General features: G+C 52.9%; 1 protein-coding gene across 1 annotated transcript; it reads right to left on the bottom strand.

Moving 5' to 3' along the window:
• Nucleotides 1-8,145: 8,145 nt before the first annotated feature.
• CDK9 (cyclin dependent kinase 9) lies at nucleotides 8,146-15,608 on the bottom strand. Its single transcript, XM_520277.9, has 7 exons — nucleotides 14,947-15,608; nucleotides 14,404-14,485; nucleotides 13,578-13,668; nucleotides 13,073-13,239; nucleotides 12,801-12,972; nucleotides 12,494-12,642; nucleotides 8,146-12,009 (listed from the first exon to the last, which is right to left on the bottom strand). The coding sequence occupies exons 1-7, from the start codon at nucleotides 15,390-15,392 to the stop codon at nucleotides 11,644-11,646; spliced, it is 1,473 nt and encodes a 490-aa protein (XP_520277.4). The 5' UTR covers nucleotides 15,393-15,608; the 3' UTR covers nucleotides 8,146-11,643.
• Nucleotides 15,609-16,013: the final 405 nt, after the last annotated feature.

Below are 16,013 nucleotides of genomic sequence, written 5' to 3' on the forward strand. Positions count from 1 at the left end.
AGGAGTTCGAGACCAGCCTGGCCAAGATGGTGAAACTCCATCTCTACTAAAAATACAAAAATTAGCCGGGTGTGGTAGCAGGCGCCTGTAATCCCAGCTACTCGGGAGGCTGAGGCAGGGGAATTGCTTGAACCCAGGAGGCAGAGGTTTCAGTGAGCTGAGATCACACCACTGCACTCCAGCCTGGGTGACAGAGCAAGACTTTGTCTCGAAAATAATAATAATAATAATAATCATGAGGCTTTAAATATTTTTATTTTGCTTACTCCCTTCCCCCTCCCCCCATACACACACACACACAGTTCCTCCTCTGGCAATCCTATTGACGACTAAGTATGTGTCCCATAGTTTTCTATGCTCATGAAACCAGACACACCTAGACATCTATAGGGTCTTGCCAATGCAGGTGACAATATTTTTGCATCTTAGCTTTTCAAAAATGTTTATTTTTAGAGACAGGGTCCCAATCTATAACTCAAGCTGGAGTGCAGTGGCACAATCATAGCTCACTGCAGCCTTAAACTCCTGCCCTCAAGCAATCCTCTCACCTGGGCCTACCAAAGTGCTGGAATCACAGGCATGAGTCACCATGCCTGGCTGCAACTTAACTTTCTTACTCAATGACAAGCTTATTATTTTTTTAAGACATTTACTTAGCAAACACTTTTTTTTTTTTTTTTGAGATGGAATTTTGCTCTGTCACCCAGGCTGGAGTGCAGTGGCGCCATCTTGGCTCACTGCAACCTACACCTCCCAGGTTTAAGCAATTCTCCTGCCTCAGCCTCCCAAGTAGCTGGGACTACAGGTGTGTTCCATCACACCCGGCTAATTTTTGTATTTTTAGTAGAGACGGGGTTTTGCCATGTTGGCCAGTCTGGTCTTGAACCCCTGACCTCAGGTGATCCACCTTCCTCAGCCTCCCAAAGTGCTGGGATTACATGCTTGAGCCACCACGCCCAGCCCTTCGCAAACACTTTAAGTAGTACCTTTCTAGATTCAGACACTGCTATAAACGCTTCTGACACAGTTGCTCATTTAATCTTCATCACAAACCCATGAAATAGGTACTAATATTATCATATAGGCCCAAAGGAGTAAAAGCATATGCTCAAGTCACAAAACCAAGATTTGACGTCTGGCCCCAGAGTCCTTATTCTTAGCCTCTGCGCCTCCTTCCCTGTCTCCCCAGGGACACTGCTAATTCAGCGTCTTTAATGGCCGTATGGCCTTCCCAGGAGCATCCTGGATTCGCCTGTGGAAGGGCATTCATTCTGCCTTCAGTGTTTTGCTGCTATGGATATGCGTTTACATCGAAGGGCTTGATTTCTGGGAGTTGGATTGCATGGAGGGGTGGGGTTGGGTCCAGGGATGTTTGCAATCCTTTTCCCCAATGCTGCTGTAGTCTTGGCATCCCAGCAGCTGTGTGTGAAGGAGGCACCCCTCTCCCAGGATGCCCCCAGACCACAGGGTGCAAAGAACCATCTCAGTGTTTCTGTCATTCCCCTGCTGCAGTGAACTTGAGTATCTTCCCATGCATTTATTTCAGTGAACTGCCTAACCTATCCTTGGCCCATTTTTCTAACCTCTGATTCGCTTTTTCATGTCAGTTATAATAGCCCTTTGTGGGCTGGGTGCAGTGGCTCACACCTATAATCCTAGCACTTTGGAAGACTGAGGCGGGAAGATTGCTTGAAGCCTAGAGTTCTAGATCAGCCTGGGCAACATGGTGAAACCCCCTTCTCTACAAAAAGCAAAAATTGCTGGGCATGCTGGTGCACATCTGTGGTCCCAGTGATTTGGAGGCTGAGGCAGGAGGATTTTTTTTTTTTTTTTTTGAGACAGAGTCTCACTCTGTTGCCCAGGCTGAAGTGCAGTGGTGCAATCTCGGCTCACTGCAACATCCGCCTCCTGGGTTCAAGCAATTCTCCTGCCTCAGCCTCCCAAGTAGCTGGGACTACAGGCATGTGCCACCATGCCCAGCTAATTTTTGTATTTTTAGTAGAGATGGGATTTCAACATGTTAGGCAGGCTGGTCTCAAACTCCTGACCTCAGGTGACCCACCCGCCTCAGCCTCCCAAAGTGCTGGGATTACAGGCATGAGCTACTGCGCCCGGCCAAGGAGGATAATCTGAGCCCAGGAGTTTGACGCTGCAGTGAGCTATGATAGCACCACTGTACTCCAGCCTGGGTGACATAGCAAGACCCCCATCTTTTTAAATAAATAAATCAAATGTTTAAAAAGTTAAAAAAAAGAAAAAAAGGCACTTTGTGTAGTACTGATATTATCCCTCAGTTTCTGTCCTCTGTAGGGCAAGTATTTTTTCCAGATCTACTATTGGTGGCCTCAGTGGACTCATCTGTAGGAGGTGGCATAGGTGCTCTAAGCCATTCCTCCAAGAATGAGATCCCAGAGCCGGACTCCCTCCTGTGGTGTAAGGTGGAAAGCTTGTCCACATTGCTGGAAAAAACACTTTTTCTTATGTTTTCTTTTTAAGTTCTGGTATTTTTTGGATAATATATCATTCAAATAGTTCGAAGACTGGCTGGGCGTGGTGGCTCACGCCTATAATCCTAGCACTTTGGGAGGCCAAGGCGGGTGGATCACTTGAGGTCAGGAGTTTGAGACCAGCCTGGGCAACATGATGAAACCCCGTCTTTACTAAAAATACAAAAATTAGCCAAGCTTGATGATGCGCACCTGTAATCCCAGCTACTTCGGAGGCTGAGGCACAGGAATCACTTGAACCTGGGAGGCGAAGATTGCAGTGAGCCAAGATTGTGCCACTGCACTCCAGCCTGGGTGAAAGAGCAAGACTCTGTCTCAAAACAAACAAAAAACAACAAATAGTTAAAGGGTCAAAACTGTGTACAGCAAAAAGCCTCCCTCTCTGGGAGCCCAGATTCCAGCACCCTAATCCTCCTCCCTCAAAGCAGTCAATGTTATCAGTTTCTTGTCACCTTTCCAGAGATATGTTATGCATTTACAAGCAAATACAAATATATATTGATTTCCCTTTTATACCCACAGATAGCAGCAGACTGTAAGGCAAGCCTGCCTTGTACTTTCTCCATGTCCCTTTTTAACCAGGGCCCTATTCTGGGCTGTGTCGGTACATAAGGGCCACTCCGTTGGCTAATTTGTTTTGAAGCTGTGTAGTACTCCATGGTGTGGAAGTACTACTGTGTATTCAGCCAGTTGCCTATTGATGGACATTTGGGTTGTTTCCAATATTTTGCTATCACAAGCAATGGATATTTTACCCAAGCTACAGTGGGTAACATTTTACCTTCATCATTTCTTCCTTGTGTGGGTTATTTCATGGATAAATTCCAAGTGCAATTGCTGGGTCAAAGGTGACCTGCACTTGACATTTTTTTTTTTTTCTGAGACAGAGTCTCACTCTGTCACCCAGGCCAAAGTGCAGTGGTGCCATCTCGGCTCACTGCAACCTCCACCTACCAGGTTCAAGCAATTCTCCTGCCTCAGCCTCTCGAGTAGTTGGGATTACAGGTGTGCGTCAGCACGCCCGGCTAATTTTTGTATTTTTAGTAGAGACGGGGTTTCACCATGTTGGGCAGGCTGGTCTCGAACTCCTGACCTTGATCCACCCGCCTCGGCCTCCCAAAGTGCTGGAATTGCAGGCGTGAGCCACTGCGCCCAGCCGGCTGGGCGCAGTGGCTCACGCCTGCAATCCCAGCTCTTTGGGAGGTTGAGGCAGGCGGATCATGAGGTGAGGAGTTCAAGACCAGCCTGACCAACATGGTGAAACCCCGTCTCTACTAAAAATACAAAAATTAGCCAGGCATGGTGGTTCGTGCTTGTAATCGCAGCTACTAGGGGAATCACTTAAACCCGGGAGGCAGAGGTTGCAGTGAGCCCAGATCGCGCCACTGCACTTCAGCCTGGCCGACAGAGTGAGACTCCATCTCAAAAAAAAAAAAAAAGCTGTTTTGTTTCCTTTACAGCCCACTCACCTCCTTTGTGGCTTTTTACTTGAAAAGCCACAAATATTTATAGAAGGAACTAGAAGAAAGTGTAAAGGGAAAAATCAAAGGGATCTTCATCATGCAGCTGGAGAGGGAATCGCCGTTGGCCTTTTGGTGACCACGAAGGCACTGCGTTCTCTCTCTCCAGGAAGAACAATAGAAAACAAAGGGGGCAGGGGAACCAGTAAGTGGGCCAGTGCCCACTCATGCGGGCAGATCTGCAGGTGCGTGTGGACGGAAGGAGGGGCTGGGGTAGGAGCAGATTGAGGAACTCTGCCTCAACCCCCACCTTCCCACAGGGAAACGATGTCATTCATTCACTTATTCATTGGAAGAAATTATCTCTGCCAGACCCTGGGCTAGATGCTGGGGTCACTGTGAAGAACAGAATACAAGGTACTGCTCACAGAGCACCCAGTCCTGGGGGTGAGAGGGCAGCAAATAAAGAAATTCACAAAGGAATATACAGATTTACAAACCCTGATCAGGTCAGATGGTAACCACTGTAGAGTGGCAGGCTAAGGCTGAGAGAGAGACAGACAGAGTGGGTCAGGTCTTTCTGAACTCAGATCTGCCTGGGATACTACACTCTCTCCTGCCCCGTCATACACTCGGGATTAATAAAACCCACAAGTTCACTGTGGCCTGGTCCCTGCCTGCCTCTGGACTCATCCCCCACTTACAGGGCACAGTCCCTGCCAGCTGGCAAGGACTTCAGCAATTGGCCTTGGCCTCTCCCACCTGCAAGCTTTTGCTCGCGATGTTTGCCTCTGCTGAAACACCCTTGCCTTGTGTTTGTCCTCTTTCCTTTTTTGGGGTGGGTTTTTCTTGTTAACATTTATTAAGTAGGCACTCGACTGGGAGCAGTGGCTCACACCTGTAATCCCAGCACTTTGGGAAGCCATGGTGGGTCAGTCGCTTGAGGCCAGGAGTTTCAGACCAGCCTGTCCACAACAGTGAAACCGCATCTCTACTAAAATTACAAAAATTAGTTGGGCCTGGTGACACACTCCGGTAGTCCCACTACTTGGGAGGCTGAAGCAGGAGAATCCCTTGAACCAGGGAGGCGGAGGTTGCAGTGAGCCAAGATGGCGCCACTGCGCTACAGCCTGGGCAACAGAGTGACAGAGTAAGACGCTGTCTCAAAACAAATAAACATTTATTAAGCACTTATCCCTGTGTTTGGCACCTGGAATCTCATGAAAATTGTGTGAATTACAGATGATCCCTATTTTACAGGTGGAAAAATGGAAGCTCAGAGAGGTTAATCAACTCACCCAGGAATACAGCAGGCACATGGACATGGCAAAGCCGATTCAAACCCAGATTACTGACTTTAATGTTGGTCCTTGCACCTTACCACCACCTGTCTGGTCACCCTGGCCCTCTCTGCTGTCGAACTGCTGTGTGACCATGGGCAAGACACTTCCCTCTCTGATCCTGTCTGACCCCTAGTCTCCTCTTTAGGAGGATGAGGATTTTTTTTTTTTTTTTTTGAGACGGAGTCTTGCTCTGTAGCCCAGGCTGGGGTGCAGTGGCGTGATCTCAGCTCACTGCAAGCTCCGCCTCCCGGGTTCATGCCATTCTCCTGCCTCAGCCTCCGAGTAGCTGGGACTACAGGCGCCCGCCACCACGCCCGGCTATTTTTTTGTATTTTTAGTAGAGACGGGGTTTTACCGTGTTAGCCAGGATGGTCTCGATCTCCTGACCTCGTGATCCACCCACCTTGGCCTCCCAAAGTGCTGGGATTACAAGTGTGAGCCACCGTGCCCGACTTTTTTTTTTTTTTTTTTTTTTTTTTTTGAGACAGAGTCTCACTCTGTTGCCCAGGCTGGAGTGCAGGGACCTGATCTCGGCTCACTGCAACCTCCACATCCCGGGTTCAAGAGATTCTCCTGCCTCAGTCTCCAGAGTGGTTGGGATTACAGACATGCGCCATCATGCCCGGTTGCTTTTTTTTTTTTGAGACGGAGTCTCGCTCTGTTGCCCAGGCTGGAGTGCAGTGGTGTGATACCGGCTCACCGCAACCTCTGCCTCCCGGGTTCAAGTGATTCTCCTGCCTCAGCCTCCCAATTAACTGGGACTACAGGTGCCCACCATCACGCCCAGCTAATTTTTGTATTTTTAGTAGAGATGGGGCTTCGTCATCTTAGCCAGGCTGGTCTCGAACTCCTGACCTCATAATCCACCAGCCTTGGCCTCCCCAAGAGCTGGGATTACAGGCATGAGCCACCGCGCCTGGCCGTCTTACCAAAATTTTCAGAGGAAAAAAATGTGGGATTTTTTTTTTCAATTTGTTCTCACCCTCCAAGCATGCTGGGTGCTGCGCTGAGCCCTGTGAGGGGCTGGCAGCATCGCCCCCAAGAAACTGAGGCTTAGACAGGAAAGGCCACCTGCCTGGTCACCGAGTTCTCCTACCTGGAAGGAGGCAGTTTTAGCTGAGGAAGGATATCCGGATGGGCCCTCCATGGTTCCTTCCCACCAGAACTTCTCAGCCATGGACAAGGAGGCAGCCAGGGACCCAGCACCTTTCATCCCTTGGTTTCCTGCTCCCCTTCTGGGTAGGGCACGAAGTGACGCACAGGTGTGGGCATCTCTGCCAAGCCAGCTCTGCCCAGGATTTAACTAGAGCTGTGAGGCTTGTTGACCCAGAGAATGTGATTTGGGAGACGCCAAGGCCTCCCCTCCCCTGACAGGACTGGGGGCAGAAGTTCTGGCCTTTCCAGTGTGCAGGGAGAAAGGTTTTACCTGATAGGTTCCTGCCCTCATCCTAGGGTCAGCCCAGGGACTTAGCCTCCCTGGCGGGTTTCTGGAGTGGAGCATGGGACTGGTCAGAACCTTACCGCGAGTTAAATAACAACTGGGTGGAGGTTAAAGGTAAGCACGCAGACAGGCAGGTGGGTGGGAGGGGAGGGGGCTATGCTTGGGAGGCTTCCAGACCTTGTGGCTGGCTTTATCTGGCCTCTTCCAGGCCTCCTTATCCCAGTCCACCCACCTTACAGTTAGGGCCCGTTTTGCCCTTGCCCTGCCAGGGTGAGATCCTGGCCAGGGAGAGGAGTATACAAAGTACAGCGTGGACACACGACACCCCTGACTTAAGAGTCCAAGTCCGCTGGAGGAAGAGGCTTTGTTTCACCAAATCACTTGGGCAAAAAGAAGCCAGGTAGCCAGGAGTGGGTGGCAGGCACCTGTAATCCCAACTATTCGGGAGGCTGAGGCAGGAAAATCACTTGACCCCAGGAGGAGGAGGTTGTAGTGAGCTGAGATCACGCCACTGCAATCCAGCCTGGGCGACAGAGCCAGACTCTGTGTTAAAAAATAATAATAAAATAAAAATTATACTGAGGTGGAGTTAGACTGTAACATACTTGATTCCCTCAGCCCTTTTTGGCTGTTTTACTATAGTCCCTATTTTGATTGTTATGCTAATATTTGTGGAAAGAGATCTTGTATTTGCTGAATCATAATGACATCAGTACTACTTTGGCTGGTTTAAGTACAAATGAATAAAACCACCATTTTTCCTTTAAAAAAAAAAAAAAAAAGGGCAGGATGTGACTCCAGGCTCTTAAAAAACAAACAAAAAGCCAGGACACAGAACTCAGTCCCCCGCCTGAGCTCATCCCCGCGAGCTGGCGAAGGCCTTTCCCATCTACACAGCCTCCTCGGCCATCTGTTCACTGCACTCACTCCACTGTATCCCAGAGACTCATATGTGCCAGGCACTATCTAGGTGCTGGGAACATGGTAAAAGCCCCACAAGGCCCTGCCCTCTGGGGAGCCTTTATTCCAGGTGACATACCTCCCTCCACAGGTGGAAACAGCACCCATGTCACACCAGAGCTTGAGGCCAAAGCTAGAGAACCCTCACCTGACTGGCCAGTCCCTGTTCCTCCCTGGGGTAGACTCTGGGGAAGAGGGGTGAGGATGAGCTTGGGTCAGCAGCTCCAAGGTTTACGGTCTGTCTTGGTTGTTTTAAAATGCAGCTTAATTGGCTGGGCCTGGTGGCTCACACCTGTAATCCCAGCACTTTGGGAGGCCAAGACAGGAGGATCCCTTGAGCTGAGGAGCTGGAGACCAGCCTAGGCAACAAAGCGAGACCCCCATCTCTAAAAAATATATGTATTTTTAAAAATGTTTAAAAATGAAAAGATGGCTTAATTGCATGAACGAATGTATTAGTTAACCAACTATGAGGAAACACCGAGAAACATAACCACACACTCTACAAAGCTCCCCGGCCCTTGGCACTTGGACCCACACCCGCACCCCACAAAGCCTTGTCTCTTGATTTCTGCTTCCATGTCATGCTGACCCCCTCAGCTCCCCACTACTTTTCCCCTTATCCCACTTTGTTGTTTTCCATGGAACTCAATCAAACCAGTTTGGACCTACTGGAAGGTGAGCTCCACTGGGGTGGGGGTGGGCCACCACTGTTTCCAGCTGTATTAAGTCCCGAATGGGATGACCCTTGGAAGACACACCTAATAAATACGCTCAATGAACGAATGAGACCATCGAAATTGCAGTGAGAGTTCAATGAGATAAAGATTATCATTGTGTAATTGCTCTTAAAAAATTCCTGTAAGTGGAATTGCTGAGTCAAAGAATATGAACCTTTTAGAGAAGCTTTTTATCCTTCAAAGAAAATACAATTAGGCCAGCCCTGTGAGTTTATCCACACTCAATTCCTAGTGACTGCTGTCAGGACAGCACACAACAGCTTTAATTTCGATTTTTTTTTTTTTTGATAAGTCTCGCTCTGTCGCCCAGGCTGGCATGCAGTGGTGTCATCTCAGCTCACTGCAATCTCTTGCCTCCTAGGTTCAAGCGATTCTCCCACCTCTGCCTCTCAAGTAGCTGGGATTACAGGCATGCGCCACCATACCCGGCTAATTTTTTTTAGTAGAGATGGAGTTTCACCATATTGGCCAGGCTGGTCTCGAACTCCTGTCCTCAGGTGATCCACCCACCTTGGCCTCCCAGTGTTGGGATTACAGGCCTGAGCCACCACACCCAGCCCTGATTTGGATTTTTTTTTTTTTGAGACGGGAGTCTCGCTGTCACCAGGCTGGAGTGCAGTGGCACGATCTCAGCTCACTGCAACCTCCGCCTCCCTAGTTCAAGTGATTCTCCTGCCTCAGCCTCCTGAGCAGCTGGGACTACAGGCGTGCACCACCATGCCCAGCTAATTTTTTTTTTTTTTTTTTGAGACAGTCTCGCTGTTGTCACCCAGGCTGGGGTACAGTGGCTCAATCTTGGCTCACTGCAACCTCCGACTCCCGACCTCGTGATCCGCCCGCCTTGGCCTCCCGAAGTGCTGGGATTATAGGTGTGAGCCACTGCGCCTGGCCAATTTGGATTTATTCGACTACTTATACTGGGTTGAAGTGTGCCCCCCGAATTCATGTCCTCTCCAAACCTCAGAATGTGACCTTATTTGGAAAGAGGGTCTTTGCAGATGTAATCGGTTAAGATGAGGTCAAACTGGGTTAGGGTGGCCCCTAAATCCAGACTGGTGTCCACACAAGACAGACACATAGGCCGGGCGTGGTGGCTTATGCCTGTAATCCCAGCACTTTGGGAGGCCAAGGCAGGTGGATCACCTGAGGTCAGGAGTTCGAGACCAGCCTGGCCAACATGGTGAAACCCCGTCTCTACTAAAAATACAAAAATTAGCCAGGCATGGTAGCAGGCGCCTGTAATCTCACCTACTAGGGAGGCTGAGGCGGGTGAATCGCTTGAACCCAGGAAGCGGAGGTTGCAGTGAGCCAAGATCATGCCATTGCACTCCAGCTTGGGCAACAAGAGCGAAACTCCATCTCGAAAAAAAAAAAAAAAAAAGAGAGACACAGAGTGAAGAATGCCATGTGAACACAGGCAGAGACCGGAGTGACGCCTCTACAAGCCTAAGGGATGCAAGGACTGCCAGCAGCCACCAGGAGTCATGGGAAGGATTCTCTCTCCCTCAGGTCCTCCATAAGGAACCAACCCTGCCACCAATGACTTTGGGAACCAACAGAATAAATCTGTTACTTTAAGCTAGCATGCTTGTAGCAATTAGTTATAGAAGTCTCAGAAAAACAAATACACCAATCAAGAATTTTTTCCTTGGCTGGACACAGTGGCTCACACCTATAATCCCAGCACTTTGGGAGGCTGAGGTGGGCAGATCACCCGAGGTCAGGAGTTCGAGACTAGCCTGGCCAAGATGGCGAAACCCCATCTTTACTAAACATACAATTAGCTGGGTGTGGTGGTGGGTGGTAATCCCAGCTACTCAGGAGGCTAAGACAGGAGAATCACTTGAACCCGGGAGGCAGAAGTCGCAGTGAGCCGAGATCTCACCACTGCACTTCAGCCTGGGCAACAGAGTGAGACTCTGTCTCAAAAAAAAAAAAAAAAAATTTGTTTTTCTTACTTTTACTGGCCTTTTGTGTTGTGGTCTGGGTCAGTTTCTGTAAATGAAGGACAGTTCCGGTCAAAGGTTTTGCCAACCTTCCTTCCTGGCCCCACTTCAAGGTCTCTGCCTGTAAGAGGATGTAGGAAATTGACCTTCCGAATGTCTCTTCCTAACTTCAGGCTCACAGAAAACGTGCCTGCCAGAATGTGCCGCTCCTCAAAGGTTCCCAAGGATTCTACCTTCAGTCTGTTTTTTTCTCCCACATACTCCCCACCCCCGTCCAAACTACTGCCACCTTCCAAGACCCCTGTGATCCCTTCACCCTCTGCCCACTTTCTCTCTCCAGCCTGCCCCAGGCCCTCTACCCAGCAGTCTGAGGGACCATCCTTCTCAGGTGACAGGTCAAATTGTCACTCCAATGATTTGCCCAGCTGGGTGACCATCGCAGCCACAGCAGCTCGCAGCAGGCCCTCACCAATTCCCTCACCAGGGACACGAGATGCGTTCTGGAAGGCACCCAAGAGGAAAAACAGACAAAGGTCCTTTCCAATTATGTAAGAGAACATGAACTGAGATAAAAAAGTCAAGACCTCCAGTGACTTGACAATCAAGTCCCAATGGTCAGGCCCAACCTGCTGCTGACTGGGGGGAACAGCTGGCGGTGTGTGCACAGAACAAAACACACATCAAGTCCTGGAGGAAAAAAAAAAAATTAAAAAAAAAAAATTCAACTTTTAATTCTAACGGACCAAACTGTGCCCAGGAATGTCTCCAAACAATGGAACCAAAAGAAACACGATAAAATTCTCCTGTTGAAGAAACCAAGAGTTTGTGCCAGCCCCAGTGCTTCTGAGGGTTAGGCAAAAACAGCCCATTCCTGAGGCCAGCCCTGTCCCCACGCAGGGTTCTCAGCCTGAGAATAGGATTGTGGGTGGGTGAGGGACCTGTCCCCTCTTCCACCATGCCAGGAGCTCTCAGAAAAAGTCACTGGTGGGCGAACCCGTCCTCCTACCCCATGGAAACCCTCTGGGAACCATCCAGAAAGCCAGCAAGGACAGGACAGCTCCAGTGCCCTCCTGGTCTCTCAGCCAATGCTCCACTCCAGTCCACTCAGCGGGCTGCTCCCAGAGCCCAGGGTGGGGATTAAATAAAATATGCATGAGAGATATAAACTCAAATGCCCTGTCTCCATGATGCAAGTCACATAGCAGAAGAAACAAAACACAAGAGCCCTAGTGGCAAGCGCCGGCCCTCAGAAGACGCGCTCAAACTCCGTCTGGTTGGTGGTGGCGGGATTGCGACTCTGGTTGGTGGACTGCTGGGTGATCTGGCTGCCCTTCCGGCGCGGTGGTGCCAAGTACTCGAACATGGACGTCAGGTGGGTGGAGAGCATGCCCTTGAGGTCGGAGGGCATGGGGTCGGACCAGAAGAAGTCGTGGTTGAGGGCATCATCGCTGTCGATGCGCTGGGCAGGGTCCAGCACCAGCAGCTTGTCGATGAGGTCCAGTGCGTATGGGTCACGCACATAGGCCTTCAGCCTGTCCTTCACCTTCCGCTTCTGGCCCTTGACCAGCTCCAGCTTTTCATACAGCTCATAGTTGTCCACGTTTGGCCACACCTGGGAGGGAGCGGGCATTGAGAGAATATGGAGTCCAGTCAGGAGGTGCGTGGCTTATCCCTTCATAAAGGCCTAAAAGGACTAAAATACCTGCTCCACTCGGAGGCTCCCAGACTGCTACTCGACCCCTCCCAGAAGCAGTGCCCGCTATGGATTGGCACATACCACGTGCCAGGTCCTTCTACCCACATCACCTGGAATATGGGCTCCAACCCTGATACACGTCACATTTCTGGTTTACAGAAGAGAAACCCAGCGCTGACTCAGATGTTCTGCCCAAGGCCACAGAACAGCTGATGGAACCAAGACTGGCGCACAGCCTGTGTCAGGTGTTTTTTTCTCCCACACACTCCCCACCCCAGGACAGGCCCTGTCACCAAACCAGCCTCCCTTCCAGAGAGGAGCACTCCTTCCATCTACTCCCCACTCCTCCTCTGCCGGGGGACCTCGATCTCTGCACCCCGTGGGGACCGGGGCCCCGTACCTCAGGGGTGATGGAGCCGCAGAGCTGACTGATGAGGGCGAGTTGGTGCTGCTCCGTGTTGCCTTGCATGATGGGGCTGCGGGTCCACATCTCTGCCATGATGCACCCAGCACCCCACAGGTCAATGGGGGGGCCGTAGTCCCGCTCCCCTGGGAAGAAGAGCGCACCAGGAGGGCCCCTTGAGCCCGAGGGCCTCCTGAGGCTCAATGCCCCAGGGCCGGCAGCTCAAGAAGCCCTGGCAGTTGGGGGGAAGGGGCCAGGTAGATGCCTGGCCCTCGCCCCCCTTGGCCCGCTCGGGAGTCCTCACCGAGCAACAGCTCCGGGGGCCGGTACCAGAGTGTCACCACACGGTTGGTGTAGCGGTTGGGCTGGCTGTTCTTGGCCAGGCTGAAGGCCCGGGCCAGCCCAAAGTCTGCCAGCTTCAGGACCCCATCACGAGTGATAAGCACATTAGCAGCCTTCATGTCCCTATGCAGGATCTGCAGGAAGGGCAAGAGTGGGTCCTTTAGTGACATCCACCCGGGAGTGGGAGCCAAGACCAGCCCAAGCCTGGGTCCTCCTCCCAGCTCTGGCCCCCACCTTGTTTCTGTGGATGTAGTAGAGGCCGTTAAGCAGCATCTGCATCACCCTCTTGATCTCAGACAGCGTGAACTTGACCAAAACATTGCTCAACAGCCCAGCAAGATCATGCTCGCAGAAGTCGAACACCAGGTATATACTACCCTTGCAGCGGTTATAGGGGGAAGCTGAGGCAGGAATAGAAAGAAGAAAAACTCAAGAAAACCACACCCAACACACTTTCCCACAACCAGCTTCTTTCTTCCTGCTCCAACCCACGGGCACCCATGCCCTCCAGAGCATCTGTCTGTTCCTTCCTTCACCGGTCAAATATTTTCTGAGTGCCTCTTCTGGGCCAGGGCAGGCCCCGAGGAAGCACCAGCTACGATGAAAGAGGACCAGAAAAAGCAGTCACCAGGGGTCCATCTGAGTTAAGAAGAGGCAGTTTAGGTGTGCCTAGTTCCAACTTTACAAACAAAACCTTAGGCTACAAGTGTCATCTTCTCGTAAGCACCAAACAACTTACCTTTGGTTCGACAAATCTCAATCAAGTTGACCACATTCTCGTGTTTTAGAAGCTGAAGGATCTTGATCTCCCGCAAGGCTGTAATGGGGAACTGGGTGGGAGAGAGGGGAAAGTGGTCAAGAGTGAGCGCAGTACAGAGCCCAGCCCTGGGGTCTGTACTGACAGCCAAGTTGGGAGAGAGAGCAAGATCATGGGCTCTGAAACCAGCTGTCTCAGAAGCCTTGTCTATAAAATGGACATTAGTAGCATGCACACTTCAAGGTGATGGTTTGAGACAACAAACTGAAACAGCAATACTTTGCTATTAGCCACTAAATGCTCGGCAGTTTCAGTCTTCAAATTTCAGCTCTATGGCTGTTTCGTTGGCAACAAACATGATGATTTAAAAATGTCCTTGCTAAAGCACATTAGGCAAAAGAAGGTTTATGGGAAGTTGTACTAGAGCTAAGATGGGGTGGAGAAGGGACCGCTCCTTTTAAATACGTTAAATAGTTGAGTATCAGACACCTTTCAAAAAGCATGCATATATAATCTTTCCTTTACATTAAGCGAAATTTAACACTAAAAAAAGGTGTTTAAAGGCTTCCTAACTTCGTGAGATAAAGTGCACACGATGCACGCATCAACTCCCCCTCCTGGCCTCACCCATAACTGCCTAAGAATGAAACATTTAGTTTTAGGGTGGAAGCCACATTCCCTGGAAATTTCTGAACTACTACAAAAAAATTAAATCTCAACCTGAGACTCCCAGAAGCAGCAGGGTGGAAAACCGACCCGGGGTCCCGGGCAGTTAGCCGGCCGGCCCGCACGCCCGATCCGTACTCACCCCCTCCTTCTCGTTTTCCATCAGCACCTTCTTCAGAGCCACCTTCTGGCCGGTCTTGCGGTGCCTGGCCTTAAACACCTCCCTGCAGGCGGAAAGGGAGACCCGAGAACTCATCAGGCCATTTCCGCAGGGCCCGCCCCTCCCCCACTACAGGAGGAGGGGCAGCAGCAAAGAGATTCCTGGGCGGGGCTGGGCTAGGTACCCAGGGCACGCGGCTACCCCGCCACCCGGCACCCTGTCTCGTTCGGAGCCTCTGCTTCCTTCCCTCAGTCCCTTCTCCTCACTTGGGCGTCCCTTGGAGAGATCCCGCTCCCCTCACGGGCGCCTCTCTGCAGCCCCTCCCCGCCCCCACCACGGGCCTCAGGCTCCTCCCCACCAGCCGGCTCCGTCAGGCCAGGGCGGGGTGCGGCGCGGCCTAGAGACCAGCAGGCAAGCCCGGGGACAGACGACTTCTCTACCAACTCGGGGGGGGGCCCGGGCATCCCGACGTCGGCCCTAGGGGTGCAGGCCCAGGGCTCCCGGCCCCGAGGGGCCCAGCCTTACCCGAAGGTGCCTTGGCCGATCTTGGCGAGCTTCTCGTATTTGGAAACTTCATCACAAAAAGGGCACTCCACCGAGTCGTACTGCTTTGCCATGGCCGCCTCCAACGCGCCGCCGCCGCCCCCAGTCGCTGCTGCCGCCGCTCCTGCTCCGGGTCCCGCCGCCGCCGCACTCCAGGCCCCTCCGCGGCCGCGCCACTTCCGCCTCCACGGCCACTTCCGGCCTCGCGGCGCCGACCCCGCCTCTTCCGCCCGCCGCCCGCCGCCAGGCCCCCTGGGACTTGTAGTTCCCGAGAGGCCAGGGGGAGCCGGAGCTGCAGAGGCGCCTCCGCCGCCGCCGCCGCCGCTGCCCCCGCCTCCGCCGCCGCCACTACTAGCGGCGGCCCCGATCGGGGGCGCGGGGAGCCGGGGCGCCGGAGCTGGGGCTCGGGGTGGCGCGTCCCGCTGCATGGGCCCGGGCCGCCGCTGCTGCCGAAGCTGCTGCCGCTCTGGCGCCCGATCCGGGGCCAGCCGCAGTGCCCTGCTCCTCCTCCTCCGACGGCGCCGCCTCCGCCGGGCTGCGCGGGGCGGCGGGCGGGGGGGCAGCCCCCGAGCCGCGGCCTGGGAGCTCCCTGGTCGGACCCGGGCCCGGGGCGGCCGGGCGAGGGGGCGAGACGGGAAGAGCCGACTAGGAGACGGCCCGAGAGCCCAGGAGGGGGCGCGTTATAAAGGGGGAGGTGCCCGGCCTCGCCCTCCCCTCCTCCTCCGCCCGCCCCCGCCCTCCTCCCTCCCACCCTCCACGGCCGCACCTGCCGCCGCCGCCACCGCCCGCCCGCCCGCCCGCTCGCTCGCTGTCCGCCGGCCGCCCTCGGCGCGTCACCGCCCGCGGCCCCTCCTCCGCCTTCGGAGGTGGGGCCCCGCGCTTGGCACCTGGCTGCGGGCGCCCTGCCGCGTGCCTCAGTTTACCCCCACATGTCGGCTGCAGCGGAAAGCCCCTTCCTCCCCGGCTCGGAGTGCCCCCACAGAGGCGAAGGCGGGAGGCGCGGAGGGAGCGTCCTCCGGCCCTGGGAGGAGAGAACGGCCCCCGCCTCC

The sequence above is a fragment of the Pan troglodytes genome, chromosome 11 (assembly GCF_028858775.2).
Source record: "Pan troglodytes isolate AG18354 chromosome 11, NHGRI_mPanTro3-v2.0_pri, whole genome shotgun sequence".
Taxonomy (NCBI): Eukaryota; Metazoa; Chordata; class Mammalia; order Primates; family Hominidae; genus Pan; species Pan troglodytes.

Excerpts from the sequence above, each read along its gene's own strand:
- CDK9 (XM_520277.9), bottom strand. The coding sequence starts at position 15,392 with ATGCAGCGGGACGCGCCACCCCGAGCCCCAGCTCCGGCGCCCCGGCTC. Across the intron at positions 13,669-14,403 it reads TGGAAAACGAGAAGGAGGGG|TTCCCCATTACAGCCTTGCG; the intron begins GTGAGTACGGAT and ends TCTCCCACCCAG. Across the intron at positions 13,240-13,577 it reads TGAGATTTGTCGAACCAAAG|CTTCCCCCTATAACCGCTGC; the intron begins GTAAGTTGTTTG and ends TTCCTGCCTCAG.